This window comes from Abramis brama (genome assembly GCF_963993115.1).
Source record: "Abramis brama genome assembly, chromosome: 21".
Classification (NCBI taxonomy): domain Eukaryota; kingdom Metazoa; phylum Chordata; class Actinopteri; order Cypriniformes; family Leuciscidae; genus Abramis; species Abramis brama.
Window position 1 is genome coordinate 15,040,806 of NC_139983.1, and position 17,858 is coordinate 15,058,663.

General features: G+C 36.6%; 1 protein-coding gene across 21 annotated transcripts in view; it reads right to left on the reverse strand.

The window, feature by feature from the left end:
* The window catches only part of nrxn3a (neurexin 3a), a 285,254-nt gene that overhangs the window by 64,839 nt on the left and 202,557 nt on the right, over positions 1-17,858 (reverse strand). For all 21 annotated transcript variants that reach the window (XR_014603916.1, XR_014603917.1, XR_014603918.1 and 18 more), the window contains one exon: positions 5,581-5,762. Coding sequence is in view for 16 of the 21 variants with exons in the window: in XM_084096195.1 (XP_083952321.1) it covers positions 5,581-5,762 (182 nt within the window). In the remaining 5 variants the exon portion in view is untranslated. The remainder of the gene's footprint in view (positions 1-5,580; positions 5,763-17,858) is intronic.

The following is a 17,858-nucleotide window of genomic DNA, read 5'->3' on the forward strand; positions in this document are numbered from 1 at the left end:
TTCCTCTCTCTCCAACAGAAGACGTCTAAATTAAAGGCATTTATAGCAGGAGCTCTTATCCACAGCGACTTACAAAAGTGCATTTGTTTACCCATGTGAGACTGCCATGGTCAACAGATGACAAGCACGCCGGTATGAATGGTTTACTAGTAGTACAGAAACAATAGCTATAAAGAGGCGAAAACTGTATGTGTGTGGTTCAGGTACGTTGATTTTACCATGGGGGGTCCCCCATGAGGAAAACGGCTTATAAATCATACTAAGTGATCTTTTTGAAAATCTAAAAATGCAGAAAGTTTTCTGTGATGGGTCGGTTTAAAACATGGAAACATGGTGTGTGTGTGTAATGATTGTGCTTATGATTGTCAAAATAATAATCGAAAGCATGACCCAAAAAAACCTATATGAATGCAAAAAAGGGGATCAAAATGACTTGTATTGGATGGTTTTCTTCAAAGTAAAGGCAGCTGTTTTATCTATATCAGAGCAATGAAATGATCATTTAAGAACTTGATTACAAATGTGTGAATGTTGCAGTACTGTTCATGTGTTATTTGTCAATTTCAATGTGCATGTACAATAAAATAAAAATAATTAAACTCAATATCACTAATTATAGCTATAGCGTGTGTGTTTATGTAAGAAATTTACAGATTATCTAGTAAAAACGTTTTCACCTGGATTTTTTTGAGGGAATGAAACTAGTCAAAGATTAGGATGCGTCTTCTTTCAGGTGTGTACATTTTTTTTGACTGATTGTCTATGAAAGATCATATGAAGTATCTTTTTTTTTTTTTTTTTACAAAATTTTCCCAGTACATCCACTTTCTGATGGATACAATCTGTCTGTCCCACCCACCTTTACCAGTTTCATTCAGAAATATTTCAGACTAAAGATGAGAATGGGTTGAATCATGTTTCATGTTCATTTTTAGATCATGAGGGCTATGAAGTGAGGGTGTGAAAAGACCTGTTATGATATTTGGATAAATATGTCACATGGACAGAATACATGGTGTGAGAAGCAGATGGCACTTCTGTATCTTCACTTCCTCTGACTGAAGACACATCAGATGACTTTAAGAGTGAGAAACGCCAACATTGACAGTGGACAGATGTTCCCTGCTTTGATGCCTCATGTGTGGAGATGTAAGACGTTCCTTTCAAGTTAAAAGCATAGTTCATCCAAAAATGAAAAATCTGTCATCATGTACTCACCCTCATGTCATTCCGAACCCATATGACTTTGTTTCTTCTGTTAAACATAAAAGGAAGATATTTTGAAAAAAATTCTCTTTTTTTTCTCCATAAGTCAATGGGGTTCAGTGTTGCTTTAGACCCCATTTTCTTCTTGAAAATCTTCAAACATCTTCTTTTGTATTCCACAATATAGAAAAAGAAGGTCATAAAGGTTTGGAACAGCATGAGGGTAAGTAAATAATACAGAATTTTAATTTTTAGGTGAACAATACACTTCTCTAGTTATCTAAGTTCACATACTTATCTCAAGAACAAAACTAATTAAAAACTGAATTAATAATGCTAGTCACGATGCAGTATTTCAGGTCTAAATCTTGATATTAATTTGCCCCTGATTGATTATGTGGTTTGTTTAAGGCCAGATATAAAGTGATTGGTTAGCAGAATCCATCATAGAGTTTGCCATTTCAGAGGTGGCATGTTTGAAGGGCAACAGTACTGACATTTCCCTTGTTGCCGGAAAATGTCTAACAAGGGATTCCATGGTGTCACCAGCCGCTCAGTTCAGAAGTGTTAGAGAGACAGACGTTTACAGCTGAAAATAGCTCACTCATTATCAGTGCAGAATAAATGAGTGAAGGGAACCTTCCACAATCAGCCCAAAATAAAGCAGTGACATTTTGATCCATCATCACCAACTGCAATACTCTTCCTAAAGTTGAATATAAACACATTATAAATGTTCCGAGGACTAAACGTTTAGCGCATCAATCTAAAAAGAGCTTAATGTGTCCTGTATAGTGTTCCAAATGCAAAGATTAATTCCACTCCAGTACATGCTAATCAAAGGCAACTCCCAATCACTTGTTAGGTACGTTTAGAAACAGCCTGTAAAATACGGGCAGCTTAATTCCCTTTACTCCTGAGTTGTGCTCTAGATTTAGTTCATTTGGCAGAAGAGGCTTATTTCCATCAGCACTACACTGCTATAACGGGGAGGGTGTGTATGTGTGTCCATGTGTGTCATAAAGGGTAAAGGCATGGGGTGAGGGTTTAGTGAAATGCCCTTAGTTATATTGCCCATTACAGAGCTCCAAGAGTCCCAGTGGACCACCAACGTGGGCCACAATAAAACTAGTGGACAGATGGAGATAGCCAGAGAAATATTCCCTATTCACATTCAGACAAAAAATAGACAGCCGCCCCCCATTAAACTACAAGGTCACTTGTTTATGTACAAACGTGATAAGATATGACTTTTTGTTTGTTTGTTTGTTTATTAGTTTCGATACATACTCGCAGTAATTTACTGTATAGTCAGATGTTTTCAGATATGTGGTGAACCATTTATAAAATTAGGAAATACAAATCAACAATTGTTTTTTTTCAGTGGTATTAAATGAATATGGCTAAAAGTATGTTACAATTATTTTTAAATGTAACATTCAAAAAGCACATAGGGCTTTAAGTGTGTGTTTATCCACATTCTGTTGGCCATATATTGAATGTAAAAAAAAAAGAAACACTCAAATGACCTCATTGTTCATTTATGAGTAAAAGACCCCTTGGTGACAAACATTGTCTGAAAATGAATCCTTTTGTCTTTCAGAAAAGCAGGTTAATTACCGAACTAGCATCCATTACATGAGTGCTGAATTATTTACATTATGGACACATCCGGCCAAATAGAAGCCTTTGCCATGGATAAAATGTAGAAAAAAAAGCTGATGGGCTTCCGTGTGGTACATGTATTGATTTTTAATAATTTGAAAAGAACATTGAGCAGGTCAGCAAAATAAAACACACCACTTCTGAAGTAATTCACAGTTGTTATGGCTGATCTGAGGAACAGGTTTTTATAATGTAGCTGTGTGGAGTGACAAACTTCTGTGGCATTGACACAATACAAAGATTAATGGAAAAGTGAAGCTGTGCAACTCAAAACAGAGCACTTTGAGAGACATCATTATTCCTGAATTGATTATTTACAAGGACATGCAACAAAAAATAAAAATAAACCACCCACAAGGTATCCAGGAAGCATATGCTGCGTTGTGTTGATCTGCATCTATTCTTGACAAGCTCCAGAGCTACTCCGACCACTAATTATGCATGTCTGTATTAAATTAAATTAATTTAAAGATGCACACACGATATTTTCCCAGTGCCGGTATACCGCGCAACCCTATAATGGACGATCCTCATCTGTATTTACAGTTTAACTGCGTGTGACAAATGCTGCCAGTGTGAAACACATGGCTGTTCCGAAGTACACTGCTAGGTGGCTGTGTGCTACCCAAACTGAGCATCTGTCGCTTGACCATCCTTACTACGTACAGGGCATTAAGAGATCAACAGGTGAGTGCATCATTCAAACTAAATCTAGTTTAGACTTTTATACTTTCAACATTGATCAATGTACATACATAAGATTGCATCGTTTAAATAACATGAAAGCTCCAGTGTGCTGCCACACAAGAAACAATGTTTAAAAGTATTTGGGATGGTATCGATTTGATAACGATATTACGGTATTAAGATTGTGCTATCGAGCCCTAGTCTGTTGTGTCTCCTTTTTCAGTTGTTCTCCTCTGACCATTGTCTGTCACGTGCTTTGGTTTATGATGGGCAGCATACGCTGAAGTGATGCAACCATGTGTTCACCTTCCACACATACTAGAGATGCGCGGATGGGCTATTATTTCATCCGCAACCACATCACAAAACTCATCATCCGTCCGCCATCCATCTGCACCAACGTTTTTGACCAATTTTCAAAACCGCACCCGCCCGCCGATCCGCTGATTGGGCGATGTAAGGCGCTGCTGATGACAGCCGCGAGACTTTCATTTGATTGGTTCAACTGCCCGCCACCCGCCCGAATTTAATTAAAATATTATTTTTCGTCACGTCATCCGCCCGATCCGCAGTTTATCCGCGGAGTCCGTGGCTGTAACCGCCAACCGCGCATCTCTAACACATACTATGTATTAGGGGTGTAACGGTTCTCGGTAAAAAAAACGAACCGTACCTTTCTCCACCCACGGTTCGGGACGCACTTGCACCGCGGTTGATCTCAAATCTAATGACGCATCTATAATCTGGTTTGTTGAAAATAACAATGCGTAAAACAGACAGTTTCTCTAATGTGTGTTTCTGTCGATGGATGCACATGCCGGCTCCCCAATAATACATTACAACAGCGATAATCAAAAAACATGAACAAAACGGTCACTCTTGGTAAACTTTGTTTAATGCAAGTGCCGTATGCTCGAACATGTTGCTTGTAGTTAGATTATTTGTTCTTTTTTTTCTTTATTTTTATTTGACAGTAGTCGTTTTCTCCCTGAACATAGCACATACCGAACCATACCGAAACCGTGAACCTAAAACCGTGATACAAACCGAACCGTGAGCAATTTGAACCGTTGCACCCCTACTATATATCATGCTGTATTTGTAGTTTACATGATAAAAGCAATCTTAAAATTAAGATATACCTCTAGTTTTTAATCCATTAAACAGGCTTTTGAGGTTTGGAAAGAAAAAAACTCCTGGCAATAATGTGTTTTCATGTATTTTTTTTTTTTCTCACAGTGCTGAATGTCGTACAGTGACTGTGAAACATGGAACACCTCACTTATATTTTATGATTTTATGGTGAAATGTGCTGTTTCATGTTAAAGGGATACTCCACTTTAAAATGAAAATTCTGTCATCATATATTCACCCTCATGTTGTTTCAAACCTGTATGAATTTCTTTCTTCTGCTGAACAGAAAGGAAGATATTTAGAAGAATGTCAGTAACCAGACAGTTTCTGGTCTCATTGACTTCCATAGTAGGAAAAAAATATACTATGGAAGTCAATGAGTCCAGAAACTGTCTGGTTACTGATATTCTTCTAAATATCTTCCTTTCTGTTCAGCAGAAGAAATAAATTCATACAGGTTTGAAACAACATGAGGGTGAGTATATGATGACAGAATTTTCATTTTAAAGTGGAGTATCCCTTTAACTCTGGTGTATTTTAGCCAACATGGGCACTGAAAAAAATACAAGCTGCTTACGCTTTGCTTACGCATCTAGTGTTAAACAGGCCTTAAGTCAACATTCAGAGACGATGTACAGCTTCAGCACTTCCAGAGTAGACAGACTCATGCTTCGACAGCTTACTAGTCAAATTCGGTGTGAACAGTGTTTCAGATCTCTACACGTCTACTGTGTGCTCTGGCTACTTCCAAACATGTTAAAGGGTTGTAGAGATATTCAAATGTGAAATGTCTGTTGTTGACCTTTAGTATTGACATTTCTAGATGTGGGCGATCAGGTTAGGGTTAGACTGGTGTTAAGGTCGACATTAGAAAAAGCTCTGACTTACAATGTGGAGCATGAGGTAGTCTCCCAGGCCGGGGGCACTGTCGATGCGGATCAGGATGCCATCCTTGAGAGAGGTGCTAAAGCCCACTGTCAGCCTGTCCGTACGGGTGCTCGGGCGCTCGTTGGCTGGCCAGTTAAAGGTTATGACGCCTCCTCCCTTCCCAAAGATATACGTTGTTCCAGCTGTAAAAAACAAGAAGAGATGCAAAGATTAGCTTATGTAATACTGAGACTTGACTCTGAACGTATTTAAACTGTGAGACACTAACGGTTTTTATGGAACTGTGTGCAGAAGAACCTTTTCGTAAAAAATAAAAAATGAAGTGTGACAATTAAAAAGCCTAATACCTAATATAGCCTATAGAAAATGTTTCTATCATGAATTTTCAGCCAAAGTGAACAGTTGGTCAGTAAAATATTAATACAATTAATTTGAAAAAAAATAATACTTTTATTCAGTGAGGATGCATTACAGTGATGGGACAGTAAAGACTTTTACATTGCAACAAAAAAATCTATATCTAATATCAACTTTCTATTTAGTTATTCTATTTCTATTCAGTGAAATTCACAATTCACTCACATGTCATTTCAAATGCAGTAGACAAATAACAGCAAAATATAAACCAGAAGAAAACGACACGTTGTCACATCCAAAAATGCCACTAGTACTAGAAACCAATGACATGCCACTAAAATGTCCTCTTCAAGTTTCCACAACTAGGCCAAAGACTTTGAGAAAAGTCCTGACATTTTTAAACAGTCAGCGGCAGCTCTTACTCACGTTCTCGTAGCACTAGCGATCAGACCTTAAGCATGAATAATGCCCACACCTGGGTCAGAAAAGTCATAATTCTTCAGGCTCATATTCTCAGCAGAGCCTGCTGGAAAATGCTGTGACCTATCCAAGTTAAATATAACTCTTTCCAGGGAATAACAGCCGGAGCCTTTGATGAATGAATTCTGTTATTATCATGCATTATACTTGGGAAAAAGGTAAACGCAAAAGGCTTCACCTGGAACAGAGGCAGGGCAATAATTCTTTCTGATTTGTCCGGTGCATGATGAAACGGTGTCGCGGTAAACAAAAGCACTGTTGGTTAAACTGCAATTTCACGGGACTATTTGTTTTGGACAACAGTTGCAATGGTGGGATTGTAGTGTAAAGCAGTTCTGTTGATTGTCCCTCCGCTTTCAACACTCCACCAACAAATGGCTGCATGTACGCTAGGAATGAAGACAGCTGGCAGAACTGCCCTCCACTCAAGGGGCCTGTCAAGTGGAACATCTGGCCCTGGAGCGGATCATGCACTCACACAATATATCGCCCCCCTCCATCTCCAGCAGACACGGTCCCTTTATGGCTCTCATTCTCAATTTGAGTCGTTGACTTCAGCGAATCTTTCCCTTGACAGCTTGGCAAGTCATCGGGGCAGCAGCATGTAATGTATATGCAAGATGCATCCAGACACATTAAGAAGTTATGAATTTACCGTTACAGGCGACGCATCCGTCATTAACTTCTGACAGATAGCAACAATACAGAACGGCAAGTCACAGCTGGAGACGCGATGCCGCCATAGGTGCAATCTTTTGCTCACGGACAAGACAGAACTGAACCTCATTTGCACTTATGTGTCTGTGTTTGAATGAAAATTATTCAGAGGTAATGCATTTAATATCATAAGCAGAGGCACGAATTCTTTTCCTATTATGGTTTTACTCAGAAAGCACTTAAAGGTTATTACCTTTCCTTTTTTTAAAAATGATTTGGAGGTGCTCTAGACTTGCGCTGTTATGTCAGACATGTAATGACTGTGAGGCTTTTAAAACAATTAAGAAACCTAAGTGTGCCGTTCCTTTCTGCATTTTGATGAGCTTGCCGATATTTTCCGTGATATATTTCAGATTAAGACGTACAAGGGAAAAGCAGCGGAACATTTTAATAAAGAGGAAGGAGTGTCAATGGTTTACTCAAAAGCAGTGTCTGCCTGCAGAATGGAGGATGTTCTTTAATAAATTAGCTGCCAGCTTCAAACAACCAAGCTAATGTGAATCTTAACCTGATAAGCATTCAAATGAGGACAGAACCCCACACACAGAAAAGAAGTAGTAGAAAGGACTTATTGAGATGCATACAATGTATGTCTAGACTTTATTTTAAGGATTCAAGTAATAATGGTTGCCTTGGATAGAATTTTCCATTAAGTAAAAGGGTGGTATCTCTTCCACCTTTAATAGATAGTCCACTGACCTACAATACATAGCCTGAATCATCAATAACCAGTCAATTATCTTACAGAGCATAACAGAAAACACCCTGACATTTCCCCACATTTACGTACATTGCAATGTGATATGTGTATTCATGTCTGTATAGCTGATATGAATGTTATTGAAATCATTTAAGGTACCAAAAAACTAAATAAATGTATGGGAAAGCAGGAAATAAGAATGTTTTGTCACTTAGTAAGTGCATATCAAACTAAACTGTAGGTCCCAATGAACTATTAATTAAATATTAAACACACTTCAAATGTCACATTTTAGAATAATAAGACAAATAAATACAGTGCTCTACCCTTGGGTTCAAAATCCATATAATTAAAGGAGAACTCCAGTCAATTTTAACATTGAGCTAATTTTTTTGTAAATTTGGAGTGCTGTCAGTACAGACAACAACGACAAAAATTGGTGTTGCCTACACCGTGTTATCCTCTTTTTAAAATTTGCACCCTGTTGACTTCAATGGGGCAAGTTTTAAACCTGCTTTTAGCCTCTTAACATCCTTGATGTGTCATTACAAGTGCACAGCCAATGTGAGTGATTCCTTCAGAGTGAACACGTTGAATCTGACTGCAGTAGATGTGAAAGATATGAATAAAAATGAAGTTAATTCGGCCAGCGCACATACCTGTATTTATTTCCTGTTTTCGGTCGAAGTCCACAGTAGTCGACAATTGACAGCAGATTCAACGTGTTCACTCTGAAGGAATCACTCACATTGGCTGGGCACTTGTAATGACACATCAAGGATGTTAAGAGGCTAAAAGCAGGTTTAAAACTTGCCCCATTGAAGTCAACAGGGTGCAAATTTTAAAAAGAGGATAACACGGTGTAGGCAACACCGATTTCCGGAGTTCTCCTTTAAGTCCAAAATCAAGGCTGAGAAAAATACAAAAATACCCATAAGCCCTTGTGCTTAAATAATTCAATTATTTGTAAGGTCAAAGCATGGGAAAGCACAGGGTCATTTTTAAGAATAATATAATATTAATTATTTGTATAGATGTTAAACAAAATTATATTAAATATTATATTCTAATATAATAAATATTTTAATTAAAAACGAACTGTAATTTAGAATGAAATATTTTAAGCAAATGTAATTAAACGATTATGTTCTATAAATGAGCAATATCATACCAGTAGCCATGCAATATTGATCTATATCAGCACGGCTGTGATTCGGCCGTAGTGTGCGTGTTTATATATATATATATATATATATATATATATATATATATATATATATATATATATACATATATATTGTGATGTTCTCGAAAAAATAATTTAATAATAATTAAATTATTTATTTAAAAATGTTATTAATTGAAAAAATAATGTAAGAAATAATATATATATATATATATATATATATATATATATATATATATATATATATATACACACGTTATTATTTATTACATTATTTTTTCGAGAACACCACAATAGCTGAACTTGATGACACCTTGAGAGACACAATTACTTAGGGGAAATTCACCTCATTTGGTTTAAAAGTATATAACCACAGAAAACTGCACTCTAATCATCTCATCTCAGCTTTGATACGCTTATCATTGTTAAAGGACAATCACCAACAAGGTCATGTCCCTTTGAGACGTATGGTTAAAGTGATAAAGCACACATGGTGAAGAGTTCCATGCAGCGTGTCACGTAGTGAAAACCACAGCCTTCAGCTGCTGCATTAAAACTGCAACAAGACAGTGGCAAGACAGATAAAAGAATGGCGTGTCTTCCATGCAAGGTGGAAGTTCAAAGATCTGTCGCTTGATCATGCATAAGATCATAATGTAAGTGAAGATGAAATGCCTCCGCTCAATACGTGATGCGCCCGCACCTTCCCTATTGATATTCTGTAAGTGTGAAATGGAAATAGCGCTGCTAAGCTTCGTCCCCCCAAATTTGCCAGTAAGATGAGAATGTTCAAAAGCTCAATCTGATCACATACATCACAGCTTCTTCTTTTCAGCTCGACACCATGCACGTTCAAAAATTGCTTGCCTGTACACACAGAGATGTAATATCTGAAATAGAGTATTTTAAGCAGTCAGACACTGTGCTAAAATGATCCCAAGAGTCAACAGTATAGAGCCGCTCTCACAGCGGGTGTCGGGAGGTTTAAAGTCTATCAGCTCAGCAATTGGTTCTGAGCTACTTAGATAAGAAGGCGATTAGAAAGGCGAGCAGGTAGGAGTCCTGTCTGCTCGGAAACTTGAATGTGAGTTGCTGTGAAGTTCTAGACTCGCGTTTACCAGATTTCTGATTCAAACACAATGACAAAAAAGGCAGCGCTACCAGACATACGTCATTGACTTGGGTTTTTAATTTAACTAGCAAATGAGTTATGCTTGTAGTTTCAAAGCGTGAAACCCACAGAAGATATGTGGGTTGAATAAACCCATTTCTGCCTGTGGGGCACTTACGAAACTGCATGAATAGCATTCATATTCTTTCATTTTCAAGTGCAAGTGTGACATGACTGGCCAAACGATCCTTGGTGAATGTTTCTGTAAATGCTTCAGAGATCGAGGAGGGAGACAGATGGGCAGACTAGTACAAACAAAGATCTCACTGCACAATGTGGAGATAAAAAGAGGGAATACGGTAAATCGGCAAAGAGATGGCATTTTGATAGATCTCTTTTCAGCTCCTTTAACCCTCCCTCCCCCCATAATTTTCCCAACCATTGCACTCAAACTTATTCCAAGCATGTTTAGCTACTCGAGAGAAGTCTTTTTCGTTCAATCATGAAGAGGGGTTGCTCAGGCCGCACTGCTTGGCAGTCAAGTCTTTCCCCGGAGAGCGAAATTCAATAGAGGTAATGATTACTGTGAGGACCAGTACTCAGGAGTGAGATGGTACTGCCAACCAAAATCGCAAGAATAAAAAGATAAAAGTCTCATCAACACAACAAGAACATAAATCATGCAAATCATGAATATCAAGGATGTAAACAGAAATGAGAACAAAACAATTAGAAAAACCTGTCTTGCTCCATAGCTGTCTAGTTTTCTTTTTAATGTAAGAGCGTAGGAGGGTTGACAAAATGCTCATGCACAAAACCTCATTACCTTCATTGGATGTTTAAGGATGTTCACAATTTTCCTCCCCTCAAATTTCAAAGCAGATTTTACATGATTACTAATGTGTGTAATTGTAGCACAGCTAGCAATAGTCAACTAAAATGACTTTTATTGGTCAAACAAACACATAGCCACGCCCCAAACCAAAGCCATTGGTTGATCCAAACACTGTGGCACTGTGAACACTTTAAAAACATTATTCAACCAGTGTTTTTTTTATTTTTATTTTTTTTATTGATATACTATTTTAGAATTTATTACTATTTTGAATAGAATAGTATTTACTACTATCTTTTATTTTTGTATTTTCATTTTTCATTTTTAATTTTAGTTTTTAATTTAATTTAAATTGTTAATTTAATTTACGAGATCCATTAGCGCCTGCACTATAAGCCATTCGGCTGATATTTCTAAATAAGCTCTAACTTTAATAATGTCCGACCAAGGGAAAAAAGGCTTCGGGGGTGGGGGGTTTGTCTCAAGGTCATGGTGCAAAGGACCCTAGGTTGAAATTACTCCGAACCATCCCTTTAAATCAATCTCCTTCATTGTATTAACATTTTTTATTTCAATGAACTCAATATTTTAAGGCAACCAGTTAACTTACTTTTTTAAGTTAAACCAACAATATTTTTTTACAGTGCATTCTTCTTCTCATTTCCTGTGCTCTCTCAACAAAAAGGACAAAAATATATCACATCACTATGAATATTTGGCATCCACAGCAGCAGCCTCTCCAAATTTACAACTGTTTGCATTGTTCAGTTCCCAATCATTCCTTCCATTCTTCATCTGTGAAATATCTGACAGTTGCTTTGGGAGATTAACAGTTTTCATTTAACTAAAACTCTGTGCAGTAATTGTGCCAATTACAAAGTGCTTACCTCATCTGAGGACATATTGCTCTGAAATACAACAGGAAATGTGAGCCGACATTTGGCATTTCAGCCTCCATAATTTTTAATTGACAAGATTACAGGATCCCCAAAAAAAAAATCTATATGTTTGCTTTTGGATTGTTTCAGAGACATGCGAACTCGACAAGCAGGGAAGGATAATCATTACAACACACAGCATTTTGATTCCCTATTCACTAGAGCTGAAAGATTAGGAAATGTATTCGAGTGGCAAGCTTTATGAATTACTTCCATTCGACAAACACATGCAGAGACAGCATCCATTGTGCAAATGTCCTGTGGGCAGGGGAATCGTGTTACAAATTTCAAAGCTACCTAGGTCTTACCACACATGCTGAAAATATGAGTGGTACTGAGGCTTGCTGAAACCAAAAGCTTCACCGAGAACGATGACGTCACTCACGGCATTGATGACTGTGAACATTTCTGCCAATTTCTTGTCGGGCTGTATTTCATGGCTGGCTTTTCAGCAGGATGGAGCACATCCTTGAAGCAGAATGTGCTCATCTACTGTGAATAATCTCTAAGTGTTCGCCACACAAAAGAGAAGACAAATGAGAAGCATCATAATTACAGAGAATGACTGATGGTTTGGCTTTAAGCACAGTTCTCTCGCACCGATAGCCTCCGTATAGCTTTTAGATTCAAGATAGCACTGGGTAACCGCCGTGTTGTTTTGATTTGATTCGATTCATTGGTTTGGCATTCTGGTATTAAAGGAATAATTCATTTTGAATTCAATATTATGAACATTTTGTCAGCAGTCACTCACCCATATGTAATTTCAAACTTATGTTGAACGCAAAAATCACTAGAAAAGTAGGTACACTGTAAAAAAAATCTGTAGAAATTACAGTATTACTGGCAGCTGCTTGCCAGTAACTTACTGTAGATTTAAATTAATGTTATTTACTGGCAACAGTTTGTTCAAAGTTAAATGAACATTAAACATTAACAAGTCTTTATCTGTACAGAATAAAACTAAAATAACAACCTCATGCAAAGCATTCTGGGAACCAAAATCTGAAGGAAAACAAAAACAAAAAAAGGTTGATGAAGATTTCTGGTTCCCAGAATGCTTTGCATTAGGTTGTTATTTTATAGTTTTATTCTGTAAAGACAAAGACTTGTTAATGTTTAATGTTCATTTAACTTTGAACAAACTGTTGCCAGTAAATAACATCAATTTAAATCTACAGTAAGTTACTGGCAAGCAGCTGCATAATTACAGCAAATTTTTTACAGTGTAGCTATATTTCAAGACTTCTGAAGTCATACGACAACTTAATGTGACAGAATCAAGTCAGAATCAAGTGTGACTAGATCAGACAGATTCAACATTTATTGACTTTTAATTCCAATTCCAGTGCATTCTGGGAAATTAAGTGTTCTTTCACTGTGGTCCATAAAACGTAATATAATAATAATAGATGTATTAATTTTAAATGAATATTAATAATATTTAAAAGGAAACATTATTAATATAATATGATAAAATGAAACTTATATTTAGCTTCTTTTTTTTTTCAGTTTATCATTATCATTCTTAAATTATAATGACAGATAATGAAATTCAGACAGGTTTTGTAAACTGAATCAAGATTCATTGAGAGATCAGACTTACAAGAATGATTTGTTCATGAATCAGAAAGCGTAACACAGAGAGCTATTAGGTGGATGTCAAGATTTTGAGTGAATAACGACAAATTTTAATCTACTTCCTACCCAAAGTCTATCTGGCTTCAGAAAACTTATTTACGCCACTTTTATGGTGCTTTTTGAAGCTTGAACGCTTTAGTCTGTGTTCCTTGTAACTTTCTTGCTCAGGTTTAGAACAACATGTGGGTGAGTAAATTATTATTATTTTTTTGCCCATCAATTCTTGTGTTTTATCCATGAGAAAGAACAATTTAAAAGAAAGATGCACATTCTGATTGAGATTAAAGTGATCTTTCGGTAAGATGCATCTGTTTTTGTGTCTCTGCTGTAACCAAATTGCAGTGGGAAACTAAATTAGGTTAAGAATTGTATTTTTGTGTGGGGAAAACACTGGGTGGTAATCTCCACAGAAAGTTCCAATTTTTCATGTGAACATAATGTGGCTTTCAAAGTCTCCACAACACAATGGAAAAGAAATATGCAGGCAAGCCACAGCAGTAAGCCGTGTTACCCTCACTGTTACCATTCCCTGTGTTCCCCAGCTGTCTGACACTTGACTGTTCACTGGGATAATTGGCCATTACTTCTACTTTTGTGAAGAGTCCTACTCTCCCAGATTTCCTAAGGTTATATTATGACAAATTATCCAATTTGCTCCACACTTTAGTCTGTGGCATTAAGCCAGCATTGGTAATAGGTTACAATATTGTTAGATTTATTTCACTTTGGTATAGAGAGAGAGAGAAAAAAGTAACTATATGTATATACAGTCCACATTAAATTTTCATTCTGGTCGTTCATGTGAATTTTATTGGATTTGTACATGCATATATAACTTAATACTGCATAGGGGGTATATGTTGGGCTGTCTCATCCTCTAATGTGATGTTTTGTACACCGTGACCAATATTGCCGGTGCCTAATGGTTATATTCTCCAAAGCCTTCCTCCTTAATGTCCAATAAATTCTTGTTATTCTCCCTGCCTGGTCCACTGAGTAAGTGTTGCCACCTTGTTGTCATGACGACAGCCTCTGTACTGTACACTGTTGGTGGGAACATTATATAGTTATCACAGGAGAAGTTCTTGAACTTTCCGATCAGTGGCATCCGTTGGCCGAGTCCCTATGATCTCGGTGTGGGTATTATGTGAGTGGTTCACTTTTTATGACTCTAATTACACATAACTCAGTCTCAAATTTCCTTTCCCTCAATTTAGCCAAAACGCACAAAGTTTAAGTTTGATCAGGGCTTTGTGGTTTGAGAGTTTGTGAAGTTGAGATACCACACAGCTGACCTCATCCAGACAAAGATATCTGATCTCTTTGCATAGCTGGCTTTAAATCGCTGTGGATGTTGTCCAATTAAACAAACAGACCTGCTCACAGGGGCTTTGATTGGAGATAAACGCTTTGATGTTGGAGATAAATGCCTTGGCGTTCCTTAGGAACACACATCCATGGATACAGGATTTCAGTGGAAGGAACGACAATGAGCTTTAAATTCAGAATGTTTTTGACTAAAGTCTCTCTTTCAGGTCCATTCAGACATTTTTCTATCCATGTCATGCCATGCCGATTGAACTAGTGTACCTATGGTTTCAGATTCTGACATTCAGGAAAGTATGAAACAATTTCACAATTTAAACTTAATACAAAGAAACACTAATCACATAGTGTTCTTCCAGTCTGGTTCATGAAGGTTAAATAATAAAATTTTATCTCTGATCAATTATGATGTAATTTTGTTTTAACAATGCAATATAATATTATAAAATATTTAAGCAATTTTTTTATAATTTTGTAAATAATTTTTATTTTAAGCAATTTTAACATTTTTATATGACAATATACTATACAATTTATGTAACATACATTTTTTATCATATCATATAATATGATACAGCAAACTAAACACAAATTTCCTTTCAAAAATGTATCATTTCAAACATAAATCTATGATACAATTTGAAAAACATTGTTTTCATATTAATAATATAAAAAATAACATTCCAATGACTGTGATAAACATATTATCATATTCAAATTATCACAATTATCATATTATATTATAATATTATTTAGTATTTTCTATATTTTATTGTATTATTTCATATTAAGATATAATATGATAAAATACTAAATTAATTTACAATTCTATCTACTGTATCTATACTGTAAAATTATTGTTGGTTTAACTTTTTGAGTTCGTTAAAATAAAATTTTGAGTTAATGCAACGAATTAGTTTGGTTTAATAAATAGAAACTTAAAATATTGTTATCTGAACCACATCAAAAAATAAAACAAGTTGTGATGACAAATCAAGAAAATATTTTTTACAGATATTTCACATTTTTTACAAATGTCTATCTATCTATCTATCTATCTATCTATCTATCTATCTATCTATCTAATCCATCCATCCATCCATCCATCCACAGTTTCTTGCGAGTGATTGGATGGATGGATGGATGGATGGATGGATGGATGGTAACCGCCATCCATCCATCCATCCATCCATCCATCCATCCATCCATCCATCCATCCATCCATCCATCCATCCATCCATCCATCCATCCATCCATCCATCCATCCATCCATCCATCCATCCATCCATCCATCCAATCACTCGCAAGAAACTGTCCAGCACAGAATCAACACTGCAGACTCAAATGCTGAACTTGGCTAACATGTATGATTCATGCTACCGGTTGCCCCATGAGTGTACAGTATACACTCAATAATAAAGTCAGTTCTTCTTAGTAAGAACAGCCCAAACAAACCAAGTCATCTGAAGGCGTGAGAGACCCCATTGATTCAGGATACCAACAGCATGTGATAACAAGCTCAGAGGAGGGGCACAGTAACCAAATTACCAAGCATCCTCAAAGCAAATGAACAAACGCGGCGAAAGAAAACAAAGCACCAACAGATCTCCATAAAACATCAAAATGCTCCAGTTATCATCAATGTTGCAGGTATCCGCAGTGCAGTTTAATACTGGAAGCACAAAGAACGCTGGACTCTGGAGGCCCCTTCAAGCAGGTTGAGCTCAAAGAGGGAAATGCTCTTTTCTAACAGTGCCCTTTCCATCTCCCACTCTTTCTTTCTTTGTTTCGCTCTCTCTTCCCCTCTCTCCTCGCGATTTAGCACGTGCCTCTTATCGCATTAGTTGCCTCAGAACGAGGCAGAGAGCAGGCCAGAGAAGGCAGAACGTGGGAGCTCCTGATAGCACTTTCTTTGTTGTTCTGTCTCTCCTCCTAAGCAACAATGGCTTCACCGCTGCGATGCCAGCAGCTGCCGAAAGATGTGAACACCTATGTGTGTGTGCGCTTATTCATTTCCATCACCGCATTATTTTCTTTCCCACTCTTTTCTCCCTCCCTGCACGTTGCTAAACCCGACTCCCTTTGAAGACGCACTTGGTAGAAAAGGATGAAACATTACATAGCCAAAGGCTTGGCAGCTTATGATGGTGGATGCAGTCTACCCAAACACAGCACTTTCTTCAGGGAACACATTTTTCAACCAAACATATATACACGAAAAACCCAACACCTTGAAACACCAAGAAACCGTTCTTTCCTGTGGGTGGACTGCTACCTCTTCAGAGACACAAACGTGTTTAAAGTCAGTCTGTTTTCTGAATGCACGTTATTGATCTTATTGTGAACATTTTAGCATATGGTTCATATTTAAATTTTGTTTTGACCTTGTAATATTTAACACTGTAAAGCCTGACATATGAAAAAATAAATAAATGGAAGTTTATTGAACTTAGAGAACAAAGGGCTTTTATGGCCCATTTGATATGGCGGAACTACCCCCCCCCCCCCCCCATTTGATGCAGCTGCTGATATTAATATGGCGAAAAAGTAAGATCAAATTCTGATAGCTTGTAATGTAAATCAATGAGATTTTTATAACAATATAGAAGACTACTTGGATAAAATGCATTTAAATATCAGTTGTCACTCTATATCTCCCAATAATATGTCAGAAGTCTGATGAATCATATTTGATACTTACATTTTTACATAAAAAAAAAAAAAAAAGGATAACCATGTAAATCTACAGTAAGTTGCTTCAGTCCAGTAAGTTTTCATCCTAATATTTTACTAACAAAATAAAAGTTATTCTTACATTTAATTTCTAAAAATGGTAGACGTTTTTAAGAAATATACTAAATGGCCTTTTACTTGATAAATAGTATAAATGATCAGACGACAGAAGGTATTGTTTTAATCAAGTTTTGATAATGTTCATAAATGTATAGCCCTTAGAAATTTGTGTATCAAATATGATACAGTAGGCT